The following is a 14,144-nucleotide window of genomic DNA, read 5'->3' as shown; positions in this document are numbered from 1 at the left end:
GAAGTGCGAGGGATGTAGAGCCGGCATCTTCTAGCCCTCAGGCAGTTGTGAGTCGGGCAATTCGGGACAACCTCATAGATAATGTACAGACGTCCCGTGACCAGTTGCTGCAACGTGCCAGAGGACCATGTACTGTCGTTGAGCTTCAGATATCAGGTGTCACTGTCCATTGTCTGTAAGACACAGGTAGTCAAGTGAGCACCCTGACTGAGCAGTTCTTTTGAGAACACTTGAATGGAGAGGATGAGGATATGTTGTCCACTGCTGGCTGGCTTAGGTTAATAGCCACTGACAGTCTTGATATTCCTTACCTTGGGTATCTAGAGCTGGAGGTTCAAGCGATGGGCATGAAGATAGCCAATAGTGTCTATCTAGTCGTCAGGGATCCTGTTAACACTGAACAACCCGTCCCATGCATTGTAGGCATGAACGTTATAAGCCAATGCAGACAAATTGTCTATTTGTCAACTTGTCTACGCAGGATTTGACACGACTCTCGAAGGAAAGTTGGATTCTGGCTGGAGAGATGATTTCCAGAAAGTGCAGATGTGAACTACTGAAAAGAAAGCCATAGTCCGAGTATCAGGAAAAGATACTGAGCACATACCTGCTGTAGTTACCACTGTGACTAGGAAGCCCACAGGGGATGTTGGTACTGACCATAAGATGTTACTTGAGCCACTGAACACCCCTCTACCGTGTGGTCTAGTAGTTATTCCCATGCTCGTTGACTCTCGTAGCCGTACAGTACCAGTACAGGTTTTAAACCTCTCTCAAGAGGATGTATAGCTCTCGCAAATACCCGACTGGGTATAATGCCAAAGTTAGAGTGTGTTAGATAGTGATCAGCAATGTGCTGTAAGATTTCAGCTGATCTCAGCTGGCATTGAACATGTGACTGTTGGTGTAAAGGAGGAGGGTAGTAACCACAAGTTAAAGTCAATTCTAAACAAGCTCAACATTGGGGTAATGAAGAACAACAAGCACAGCTAAGAGCTTTACTAGCTAAGCATGTGGATATCTTTACAGATGAAGCTGAAGACCTTGGGTACATTGAGAAGCTCAAGCATGAAATTCAGTTAATTCTTGATCAGCCCATTTCACAGCCGCAATGTCACACTCTGCCCAATCAATACAGTGAAGTGAAAGAGCACATCTCAAAGAAGGGTGTGATTCAGGAGAGCGATCGTGCGTGCGCCTCCCCTGTGGTGTTGCTACAGAAGGCTGTTGGTAGCACAAGACTGTGTGTAGATTATACTCGACTATACCTCTTCTCACCCTGCCTCATGCAAAAACGCTATTCCCTATTCCCAGTTCCTCCGTCTCTGCTGCATCTGCTCCCAGTATGAGGTGTTCCGTTTCAAGACATCTCCTCTATTTCATGCACTTCGGCCCTCACCCCATCCTCTGTCACCACAACAGGGACAGAGTTCCCCTTGTCCTCACCTACAACCTCACCAGCCTCTGGTTCCAGCACATTATCCTCCACAACTACCGCCACCTTAAACAGGACCCCACGACTAAGCACATCTTTCCCTCTCTACCCCTCTCCACTTTCCGCAGGGATCGTTCCTCCTTGGTCCACACGTCCCCCCCAATGGATCTCTCACCCAGCGCTTATCCCTGCAAGCATAACTGCTACACCTGTCCCTACACGTCCTCTCTTTGCAGCATTCAGGGCCCCAAACAGTCCTTCCAAGTGAGGCAACACTTCACTTGTGAGTCTGTTGGGGTCATCTATTGCATCCGGTGCTCCCAGTGCGGCCTCCTCTACATCGGTGAAACCCGACGCAGATTGGGGGACGGCTTCGTCGAGCACCTCCGCTCCGTCCACCACAACAGACAGGATCTCCCGATAGCCACCCACTTCAACTCTGCTTCCCACTCCCATTCGGATATGTCCATACGTGGCCTCCTCTACTGCCATGATGAGGCTAAACTCAGGTTGGAGGAGCAACACCTCATATACCGTCTGGGTAGTCTCCAGCCCCTTGGTATGAACACAGAATTCTCCAACTTCTGGTAATTCCCTCCCCCTCCCTTCCCCTATCCCTATGTCACTCTGCCCCCTCCCCCAGCTGCCTATCACCTCCCTCATGGTTCTGCCTCCTTCTACTACCCATTGTGTTTTCCCCTATTCCTTCTTCACCTTTCCTGCCTATCACCTCCCTGCCTCCCCTCCCCCACCCCTTTGTCTTTCTCCTTACTGGTTTTTCACCTGGAACCTACCAGCCTTCTCCTTCCCACCCTCCCCCCACCTTCTTTATACGGCCCCTGCCCCCTCCCTCTTCAGTCCTGACGAAGGGTTCCGGCACGAAATGTTGACTGTTCGTTTCCATGGATGCTGCCTGACCTGCTGAGTTCCTCCAGCGTGTTGTGAGTGTTGCTTTGATCCCAGCATCTGCAGCATTATGTGGATTATCGGAGACTGAATCTCAAAACCAAATAGGACACGTTCCTTTTCCCACGTATTGATGAGAGCCTTGATGCTCTGTGGAGAGCGCAATTATTCTTGACAATAGACCTCTTGAGTGGTTACCACCAGGTAGTAGTAGAGGAGTGTGAAATGCATGAGACTGATTTTTGACCCCATTTGTTCTATATGAATATCTTCACATGCCATTTGGAGTCTACAATGGGCCGGTGACTTTTCAAAGACTCATGCAGGCAACCATGAATAACGGTCTTCCAAATTATGCTTGTATACCTGGATGATATGTGGCACATGGCCAAGTGGTTAGGGCATTAGGCTCACGATCTGAAGGTCGTGGGTTCGAGTCTCGGCCAAAGTAGTGTGTTGTGTCTTTGAGCAAGGCACTTAACCACAGTCCACCCAGCTGAGAATGGGTACCAACAAATGCTGGGGGTTAACCTCGCAATAGACTGGCGTCCTATCCGGGGGGGGGGCGGGGTCTTGTACTCTCAGTCGTTTCACATCATAGAAACCGGCATAAGCACCAGCCTGATGGGCCACAAAGGCTCGGGACAGACTTTGACTTTGACCTGGATGATATTCTGGTGCATTCACAGACTTTCCAGGGACACTTGGAGAGGTTTGACACTGTGCTTCATCGCCTCAAGGAAACTGGTCTGAAGGTGAAATTGGAAAAATGTCATTTTCTGCAGTCAGAGGTTAAGATCTTAGGACACCAGATATCAACCAAGGGGATAGGCACAGATCCCAAGAAGGTCTTGGCTGTTCAGCAATGGCCAGAACCATCTACAATCAAAGACTTAAGATCATTTATCAGCTTTTGCAGTTCTTATAGACGGCTCATTCAGGGATTCTCAAAGATTGCAGGTCCACTGCATGATGTAGTGAATTTGTGTTTTAATGCAGGGTGTCCCAGAAAAACAAACCAGCTGTTAAAACAGTCTTGGACAGAAGAATGTGAAACTACCTTTGACTTGCTCAAAGACAAAACTAGCCATTTCACCCATCCTCAGCTTTGCCGATTTCACACACCCTTTCATAGTGGAAACTGATGGCAGCGTAAGACTGTGTAAATTATTGGAGACTGAATCTTAAGACCAAAAATGATGCGTTCCCACTCCTGCGTATTGATGAGAGTTCCTGCTCCCACACATTGATCAGGGAGTGTAAGGGGTTACTGCATCGTGTAGTTGAGAATGAGAAGCATGGGGAGTGTTATCAGCTTCTGCTGCCTACCAGCTTGAGGAGTAAAGTGTTTGGGTCTGTACATGACTCTATGGGCTATCAAGGCATAGAGCGAACTCCACACTTGTTGAGAAGCAGATGTGTTTGGGTGGGCATGCACAAGGATGTGGCATGATGGATCAAAAATTGTCCGCATTGTGTGCTCACTAAGATGCCTCACTTTAAGATCTGTCCCCACCATGAAATAATTTCTTGCTTCTGGGCTGCTCAAATTTGTTGCTGTAGATTTCACTGTGCTTGAACCGGCAGCTGATGGGCGTGAGAATGTCTTAGTAGTCACAGACATTTTTTAAAAATTTCACCCAAGCATTCCCAGCTCAGGATCAAAAGACAGATACCACAGCAAAGGTGCTCTTGAGTGAATGGTTTATGAAGTACAGTGTTCCTGAGAGGTTGCATTCTGACCAGGACCGTAACTTCGAAAGTGAGGTCATAGCTGAGCTCTGCAAACTGTACGGGGTAAAGAAAAGCCGTAAGGTCTAGGATGCTTGGAACTCAACTGTCTACAGGCTGGTGTAGGTACCAGACAGCACATATGCTGTGGAACCTTTGGAGGGAGGGCCTATCAAGAGGGTGAACAGGGTAGACATCAGGCCCTGAGAGAACCTTCCCACCCCAGCTCCTCAAAGGAGATGATAAACTCATGTCCTCGGGACGTGAATCAGATTCTGAGGATTTAGAGAACGATGTGATATTGGTAGAAGATGTGTCAGAACAGGGTGTACAGAATCTTGACTCCAGCCTTGACAGCATATCTTCTGGGACTGTAAAAATGTCTGGAACTGAGACTGTAGTGCCTGAGACTGATGATACAGGGTCAGATGTTGGTGGTCCTCCTGTTGTAGTACCCCGCAGGAGTGAAAGAGTAAACGCTGGACAGCACTCTAACCCTCATCACGAACCAAGGTCAGTCCGAGATGTGGCCTCCATGAGTCCTGCAGCAGTGTCACAGATACTGGCTCGTCCAGGTTCAGCTCCATTCAGAGAAGCAGTTAAAGAGGTTAAAAATACCTTTGCAGTGAGCGAGTAATCGAGGATGCTTACCTGTTTGCAGGGGAGAATGTAACCAGGTGATTGCTGAATATTATTTTGTATTGTTAAAAGTGAACTTGTACCCTGCTAACACTAAAATAGCTGCTTGTGCCTTTCAGAGAAAACAGTGACATGTGGATTAGAAAGGAGAGTTACAATGTTCTGCAAAGACAAACATCGAATGCTGGGAGCTGCTTTTCCCAGATTTTTACAAGTAAGTTATCGGCACAGGATGGCATGGTTGTGTGAAGTTCCTTATCAGCTGAGTAGCGTGAACGAGGAGAATTTCTTTCAGGGTCCAGCCTGTACGTGTTTGGAAGTTAAGCACGTGTGTGTCAAAGTGAGTGTTCATCTTCATTAAGATGAGATATGTTTATTGATACTTTTGATGTTGTGTTGAAGGTACAGGGTTGGTGGGATTCTAATGTTTGTTTTGTTATTTTAGAATTGACACTACCATATTGGTTCTGTATATTTTGTTTTATTTATTTTCATACTACATAAGTAACTCATAGACCAAAATTAAGCTGAGATTGTGACAACAGGAACTGTGTTTTTTTAAATTCATTTTGTTGTTTCTATTTTGATACCCTCTTTCTGTCATAGTCCGGTCCATGAAGTCTGAGTTCCGGTTCACAGTCCAGTCCATGGTTCCTTGTGCCAGGGTTTCTGGTTTTCCCCAGTTTCTGTTGTGGGCACGTTTCTCGTTTTGGGACTGAGACATAAATACCTGTGTAAACCAGGAATTCCATGGCTGGACTGTCCTGTTCCCCTCCCTGTCTTTTCCCCCCTTGCCTGACTCTCTGCCTAGATACCTTGCCTGACTCTCTGCCTGCTCACATAGCCTGGATACACTGTCTGTATCGCTGAAGTCTTACAGCCGGAGCAAGACCGGAGCCTTGTTAGGTCAAGATAAAGAACTGTCTTTTGTTGTGTGGAATTGTCTCTCTGGGTCCATGCCTTCGCTAGGTAATCCTGGCCGTTTGCCACTACCTAGTGTTGGGATCGGTCTCTGTGTCCACGCCTTCACTAGGTAGGTCCGGCTGTTTGCCGCTACCTAGTGTTGGGATCTGTCTCTGTGTCCACACCTTCGCTAGGTGGGTCTGGCTGTTTGCCGCCATCTTGTGTTAGGATCCGTCTTTTCATGTTCAGTGTTCTGTGTATGAGTCCCAGCCCTGCGTCCTGTTCCCAAGGAGGAGTCCCGGCTCTGTGTTATGTGTGTGAGTCCCGGCCCTACATCCTGTTCCCAAGGAGGGGTCCTGGCTCTGTATTCCGTGCTCCTGTCTCTTCTAGTCCAAGGCTCCGTGCTCCTGAAGGTCCTCATCCAGTCTGTGCCCAGTCCAATCCTATCCGAGTCCTGTCCATGTGCCTTTACCTGTCCTCATGTCTCGCCCTACCTAGGAGTTCCACACCCAAGCCTTGTCCAGTCCTGTAGCCTCATCTTGTCCTCGCCTAGTTCTGGAGTCCGAGCCCGAGTCAAGTCCCAGGTTCTGGGTCCTTGCCATGTCTCTGGCTTGGAGTCCATACCCAAGCCTTGAAGTACCCTAGCCTCAAGACCAAGACCCCAGCCTGTAGGCCTCAAGACCAAGACGCCAAGCCTGTCTCCAAGCTTCAAGACCAAGACGCCAAGCCTGTCTCCAAGCTTCAAGACTCAAGACGCCAAGCCTGTCTCCAAGCTTCAAGACTCAAGACCCCAAGCCTGTCTCCAAGCTCAAGCCTCAAGACCCCAACCTCCAGTCCTGCAGTCATTTCATGTCCATGCCTGGTTCTGGGGCCTGAGCCCGAGACAAGACCCAGATTCTGGGTCCTTGTCCAGTCTCTGGCTCAGGGTCCAAGCCCTAGTCCGTGTTCTTGTCCCTGCTCCTTGTCTGTATCCTGTCACGTCCCTACTCTAGTCAAGTCCTGTTCCTTGTACTTCAGTGTCTGTGTCTCACATTTGGATCCGTTCCCAACGCACCCCATTGTGACACTTTCTGCATTAAAATATCTGAAACAGATGGAGGAATTAAAGACCCGGAAAGGTATTTGTTGTCCTGAGCATGTATTTTTCCCAGGCTACAAAATACATCACTCTTGGGTTCCTGTTGACCCACATTCCACCTCGTTTGTTTTCGTCCGCCATGATGCACACCAACATCCCCTTAGGCCCCCATACAATAGCCCATTCTGCATTTTGTATAAGAGGGATAAACCTGAACGTATTTCAGAAGATCGCCTTAACCCAGCCCACCGAGATTTGGAGTATTCCACTGCCATGCACCTGCCATCACCTCTGGATGGGCACAGGACCCGAGCCGGGCTGCTGATCCTAGCTTCAGACAGGTTCTCAATGCTGGTTTTGGTTAATTCCAGAGGGGCCTTTGTAGGGTAACGTGATTGGCAGAAATGTACATAATTCACAACCATCGACATGAGAGACATGAGAGTACAAGAGAGACGGGTTACACTTGAACCACAGGGGGACCAATATCCTTTCAGGGAGGTTTCTTAGTGCTACTGGGGAGGCTTTAAACTAGATTTGCAGGCGGATGGGAACCAGAGTGCCAGAGCTGACAGTGTGGCTGGGGTGAAAATAAATGATGTTGAAAGTTTAAGCAAATCCGCTGATAGAAAGGTTGTGAGTGGTGGTAAAAATCTTCTGAGGTGTATATATTTCAATGCTAGTATTGCGGGGAAGGCGGATGAGTTGAGGGCGTGGATTGACATGTGGAATTATGATGTTGTAGCAATTAGTGAAACTTGGCTACAGGAGGGGCAGGGCTGGCAGCTTAATATTCCGGGATTCCGATGTTTCAGATGTGATCGAGGCAGAGGAATGAAAGGTGGGGGAGTAGCATTGCTTGTTAGGGAAAATATTACAGCAGTGCTCAGGCAGGACAGATTAGAGGGCTTGTCTACTGAGTCCTCATGGGTGGAGCTGAGAAACAGGAAAGGTATGGCCACATTAGTGGGATTGTATTACAGACCACCCAATAGTCAACGAGACTTGGAAGAGCAAATCTGCAGAGAGATAGCAGGCAACTGCAGGAAACATAAAGTTATGATGGTAGGGGATTTTAATTTTCCATATATTGATTGGGTCTCCCATACTGTTAGGGGTCCAGATGGTTTAGAGTTTGTAAAATGTGTTCAAGAAAGTTTTCTAAATCAATATATAGAGGGACCAACTAGAGGGGATGCAATATTGGATCTCCTGTTAGGAAACGAATTAGGACAAGTGACAGAAGTCTGTGTAGGGGAGTACGTTGGTTCCAGTGATCATAACACCATTAGTTTCAATTTGATCATGGACAAGGATAGATCTGGTCCTAGGGTTGAGGTTGTTAACTGGAAGAAGGCCAAATTTGAAGAAATGAGAAAGGATCTAAAAAGAGTGGATTGGGACAGGTTGTTCTCTGGCAAAGATGTGATTGGTAGGTGGGAATCCTTCAAAGGGGAAATTTTGAGAGTGCAGAGTTTGTATATTCCTGTCAGGATTAAAGGCAAATTGAATAGGAATAAGGAACCTTGGTTCTCAAGGGATATTGCAGCTCTGATAAAGAAGGAGAGGGAGTTGTATGAAATGTATAGGAAACAGGGGGTAAATCAGGTGCTTGAGGAGTATAAGAAGTGCAAGAAAATACTTAAGAAAGAAATCGGGAGGGCTAAAAGAAGACATGAGGTTGCCTTGGCAGTCAAAGTGAAGGATAATCCAAAGAGCTTTTACAAGTATATTAAGAGCAAAAGGATTGTAAGGGATAAAATTGGTCCTCTTGAAGATCAGAGTGGTCGGCTATGTGCGAAACCAAAGGAAATGGGGGAGATCTTAAATAGGTTTTTTGCGTCTGTATTTACTAAGGAAGCTGGCATGAAATCTATGGAATTGAGGGAATCAAGTAGTGAGACCATGGAAACTGTACAGATTGAAAAGGAGGAGGTGCTTGCTGTCTTGAGGAAAATTAAAGTGGATAAATCCCCAGGACCTGACAGAGTGTTCCCTCGGACCTTGAAGGAGACTAGTGTTGAAATTGCGGGGGCCCTGGCAGAAATATTTAAAAGGTTGCTGTCTACGGGTGAAGTGCCGGAGGATCGGAGAGTGGCTCATGTTGTTCCGTTGTTTAAAAAAGGATCGAAAAGTAATCCGGGAAATTATAGGCCGGTGAGTTTAACGTCAGTAGTAGGTAAGTTATTGGAGGGAGTGCTAAGAGACAGAATCTACAAGCATTTGGATAGATAGGGGCTTATTAGGGAGAGTCAACATGGCTTTGTGCGTGGTAGGTCATGTTTGACCAATCTGTTGGAGTTTTTCGAGGAGGTTACCAGGAAAGTGGATGAAGGGAAGGCAGTGGATATTGTCTACATGGACTTCAGTAAGGCCTTTGGCAAGATCCCGCATGGGAGGTTAGTTAGGAAAATTCAGTCGCTAGGTATACATGGAGAGGTGGTAAATTGGATTAGACATTGGCTCAATGGAAGAAGCCAGAGAGTGGTGGTAGAGAATTGCTTCCCTGAGTGGAGGCCTGTGACTAGTGGTGTGCCACAGGAATCAGTGCTGGGTCCATTGTTATTTGTCATCTATATCAATGATCTGGATGATAATGTGGTAAATTGGGTCAGCAAGTTTGCTGATGATACAAAGATTGGAGGTGTAGTAGATAGTGAGGAAGGTTTTCAGAGCCTGCAGAGGGACTTGGACCATCTGGAAAAATGGGCTGAAAGATGGTATATGGAGTTTAATACTGAGAAGTGTGAGGTATTGCACGTTGGAAGGACAAACCAACGTAGAACATACAGGGTTAATGGTGAGGCACTGAGGAGTGCAGTGGAACAGAGGGATCTGGGAATACAGATACAAAATTCCCTAAAAGTGGCGTCACAGGTAGATAGGGTCATAAAGAGAGCTTTTGGTACATTGGCCTTTATTAATCAAAGTATTGAGTATAAGAGCTGGAATGTTATGATGAGGTTGTATAAGGCATTGGTGACGCCGAATCTGGAGTATTGTGTTCAGTTTTGGTCACCAAATTACAGGAAGGATATAAATAAGGTTGAAAGAGTGCAGAGAAGGTTTACAAGGATGTTGCCGGGACTTGAGAAACTCAGTTACAGAGAAAGGTTGAATAGGTTAGGACTTTATTCCCTGGAGCGTAGAAGAATGAGGGGAGATTTGATAGAGCTATAAAAAATTATGATGGGTATAGATAGAGTGAATGCAAGCAGGCTTTTTCCACTGAGGCAAGGGGAGAAAAAAACCAGAGGACATGGGTTAAGGGTGAGGGGGGAAAAGTTTAAAGGGAACATGGGGGGGGCTTCTGCACACAGAGAGTGGTGGGAGTGTGGAATGAGCTGCCAGACAAGGTGGTAAATGCGGGTTCTTTTTTAACCTTTAAGAATAAATTGGACAGATACATGGATGGGAGGTGTATGGAGGGATATGGTCCGTGTGCAGGTCAGTGGGACTAGGCAGAAAATGGTTCGGCACAGCCAAGAAGGGCCAAAGGGCCTGTTTCTGTGCTGTAGTTTCTATTTCTATGGACATTGAGTTGGGGTTTCACTTTAAGAGGCTGCTCTGATGAGATGACATTATTATGTAAAGAGTTCTAGTGCGTTTTTGTGTGTTACTTTGGGAGTTCAATAAAATGTGTTACGGGTTTCATTAAACATAAAATGCCTCACTTCATTTTATTCATGAAAACCTACATTAATCCCTCATCTGAGTGTCTGCTGTGGTGGAGCCTCCATCTGCACTCCCTCAAATGAGAGATGCAAGTGTGGGTGTGTCCTTAGTGAAAAATGGCTTTAAACGTCCATCGTCAGATCTGGCTGCACCCTATTCAGCATCATCAGGTCCTGCTCTCCTTCACCAATTGTTCATTCAAAGACTGTGCAGAAATGCAAAGAGAACCCCTAATTCACCACTGTTTCCACAATTCACCATGCTGAAATATTCTAATAATGTGCACTGAACCCATGAATGGCTGCGATTCAGACTGTGCATCTGCCCCTGTAGTTTCCCTACTTCCCTTTGCCCACTGGACCAACCCTCCCAAATGTCCCTCGATGTCCTGGTGTTGAAATTGCATTGAGTCTGGATTCTGTCCATTTCTTTTTCATGTTCAACCCTCCTTCTGTTAGATCCTGTTCATCACCAACCTCCTCTCCTGGTTCCAATGTTAATGCCATTGTGAATAGTTCCCTCTCCTCAGGTATTGTTCCTCACCCTTTCACATCTCCCATCACCAGCTCTGTGCACAAAACAAAAGGCAAGACGCCACTTTCCTTACCACATGGAAGGAGGCCGTTCAGCCCGTCTATGCCAGTTCTCTCAGCTGTCCATTCCTGATTACTTCTCCTTGAAACCATTTCTCTCCACATCTACATCAAGTCTACCACACTTAAGCTACTGCAATTGACAGAAACCAGGTAACCTAGCAACCCATCTTTCTGGGATCTGTGATCATGAACATTCAGAGTTGTCAGTTCCTCTCCATGTCTTAGTTTTCTGTTTACTGTTTGTTCCCTTGCCTAGTTTGCCCTCTCCAAAAGCACTGCTGTAAACATTTCCAGACTGAATTCCATTTCCTCTTTTGTGTATTCAAGGAGACAAGTGATATCTTCCTGTGACCCAGACCTTTCTTCTTCACTGTCAACCAAACTGCTAATATTGTGATCAACAGGAAACTTCCTGATCGTGTTCCTCAATTCAAGTTCAAATCATTGACATGAACCTTAAACAGCAAGGGACCTATTACTGAGCCCTGCTTAACTCACCACACATGTCCGTCCAGACACTGAAACTCCCACTGATCCTCACTGTTTGTTTCCTCCTGAACCAATTTTTAATCCAACACCATATTTTCCTCGATCCCATGGACATTTAGTTTCTTGAGTGCGCCATGAGGATCTTTAACAGAACTTTGCTGAAATCCATGTGATGAGAAGGGACTTCACCACTCTCTCACCTCACATTCATCAGGATTAATGAGCAACTTTCAAGTTAAAGTTATTGTCATTCAACCGTATACATGTAAACCATCAAATGAGACCACTTTCCTCTGGATTAATGTGCACAACACAGTACATGTAACTCACGTGCATAACACAAAGTAATATCACCACAAATAAATTAACATATGACAAGATGCATATATAATACAACTGAAAAGTAAACAGTGTAACAGTACTGGTGCTTCATACATTTTGAGGCCTGGGTTGTGGCAGGAAATTCAATAGTCTTACAGCCTGGGGAAGGAAACTGTTTCTCATCCTATCAGTTTTTGTCCTAATGCTATGGTACCTCTTGCCTGATGGTAAGGGATCAGAAAGATGACTGGACGGATGGGAGGGAACACTGACAATGCTAAGTGCCCTGCGTATGTAACACTCCTGATAAATATATCTACTGGGTGAAAGAGAGACCCCAGTGATCATCTCAGCAACACTTGCGATCCATTGTTGGGACTTGTGGTCAGATGCCTTGCAGTTCCCATACCAGACAGAGATGCAGCCGGTCAGGACACTCTTGATTGGGGTCCTGTAAAAACTGGTTATCATGGAGGATGGGGGTGGGGGTTAGCCACAATCTCCTCAAGGAATGGAGGTGCTGCTGTGCTTTCTGAAAGGGATAGGTAAGATAGAAGTAGGAAAGTTATTTTCATTGGTACTGTAGTTGAGACTAGAACTAGGGGACATTGCCTCAAGATTCAGGGGAGAAGATTTAGGACAGAGATGAGGAGAAACTGTTTTTCCCAGAGAGTGGTGAACCTGTGGAATTCTCTGCCCTGGGAAGTAGTTGAGACTTCCTCACCAAATATATTTAAGAAACAGTTAGTTAGGTTTTTACATAGTAAGGGAATTAAGGGTTATGGGAAAAAGGCAGGTCGATGGGGCTGAGTTGATGGACAGATCAGCCATGATGTTATTGAATGGCGGGGCAGGCTCGATGGGCTGAATGTCCTATTTCTGTTCCTATTTCTTATGTTCTTGACCAAAGAGATGGTGTTGAGGGACCAGGTAAGATCATCAATTTTGTGCAATTTCAGAAACTTGGTGAGCTTAACTCTCTCCATGGAGGGTCCCTCACTCCTCATCTCTACATCACGAGTCACAGCACCTTTGACAACATCATGTGTGTAACACAATTGAGTTGAGACATTTTACCCTCAAGTACCATCTCAGACACCAGGTCAGAGGTGAGTCTGGAATCGTTCCAACAGTGGTGTCACTGTGAAACACCACTCCACAACTGGGCAAAAATACAGGGGAATTTCATCCCTCATGTCTCAGGGACACAGAGTGGTGGGGGAGATTTTCCTTTTAAAATTAACTGCAATTTCCTTGGAGAGATGCCTGAAGTTTAAACACAAGTGTAGACAATAACGCTTACCTTCAGAGCAAAGTGTTTTCCAGTAAAGAATCACAAATAAAATACAAGCCACTAGAAGCAACACCACCATTGTGATTGATGCAGCAAATATTACTGTGTCCTTGATGTAAAAACCTGCAATTACAAATAAATTCAACTAAACAAACATGCAACAATGCACCCAGAGAGCTGCCAATTGTTGTCACAACCAATTTGACTCTACCTGCTGTGCTGGGTTAACAAGCCACTGATTTGTTATGCCGGACAAGAATAGAATGATTTACTCTCTCTTCCCTGTTACCTGCTGCCAATATTCTGCACTATGTACTCCTTCTGGTGTTGAGATGGCCAAATTTTGATGAGTACACTATCAGAAGTCCCTGCCCCTCCACCGTCCCTTTCTCTCATGGACCACTCTCCTGTCGGATTGGATTCATTTGTCAGCCATTTGCCTTTTCCACCTGTTACCTCCCAGCTTCTCACTTCACCCCTCCCTCATCCACCTACCTCCCCCTCCACATGGCCTCACCTATCACCTTGTACTCTTTCCCCTCCTCCCCCCCCCCCCCCCCCCACGTTCCCATTCTGGCTCTTTCCCCTTTCTTTCTGGTCATGATGAAGGGTAGCCCGAAACATCAAATCTTTATTCCTTTCCATAGGTGCTGCCAAACATGCTGAGTTTCTCCATCATTTCGTGTGTGTTTCTCCCAATTTCCAGTATCTGCAGGATCTCTTGTGTTAAGGACACAATCCATTGTTCTTTTGTAAGAAGATAAAAACACAAGAAAATAAGAGGGGAGTCGGCCACTCAGCTCCTTAAACCTACCCCACCATTCAATACAATTGGAGCTGATCTGCCCCAGGCCTCATCTCCTCTTCTGTCCCAGTCCCACACAATCCTGAATTCCCCAATCTTTCAAAAATGTGTCCATCTCTTCTTTAAATACCTCCCAATTGCTTGTGATGGGAAAACCCATTCATCCCAGGAATTACTCTTATGGATCACTTTTGGACTACTTGCAGTTCTTGTCCTGGTTTATCCTGTTTTTTTTGTGATATCATTCTGGAGGAACATTGTATCATTTTTTA

The 14,144-nt window shown here is 46.0% G+C and overlaps 1 protein-coding gene across 1 annotated transcript in view; it reads right to left on the bottom strand.

The window, feature by feature from the left end:
* Positions 1 to 14,144, bottom strand: part of LOC140198124 (uncharacterized) — a 144,422-nt gene that overhangs the window by 45,860 nt on the left and 84,418 nt on the right. The window contains exon 11 of the mRNA XM_072259067.1: positions 13,077 to 13,190. Within this exon, the coding sequence (XP_072115168.1) occupies positions 13,077 to 13,190 (114 nt within the window). The remainder of the gene's footprint in view (positions 1 to 13,076; positions 13,191 to 14,144) is intronic.

The sequence above is a fragment of the Mobula birostris genome, chromosome 5 (assembly GCF_030028105.1).
Source record: "Mobula birostris isolate sMobBir1 chromosome 5, sMobBir1.hap1, whole genome shotgun sequence".
Taxonomy (NCBI): domain Eukaryota; kingdom Metazoa; phylum Chordata; class Chondrichthyes; order Myliobatiformes; family Myliobatidae; genus Mobula; species Mobula birostris.
This window is presented reverse-complemented; position numbering and strand designations above follow the sequence as displayed.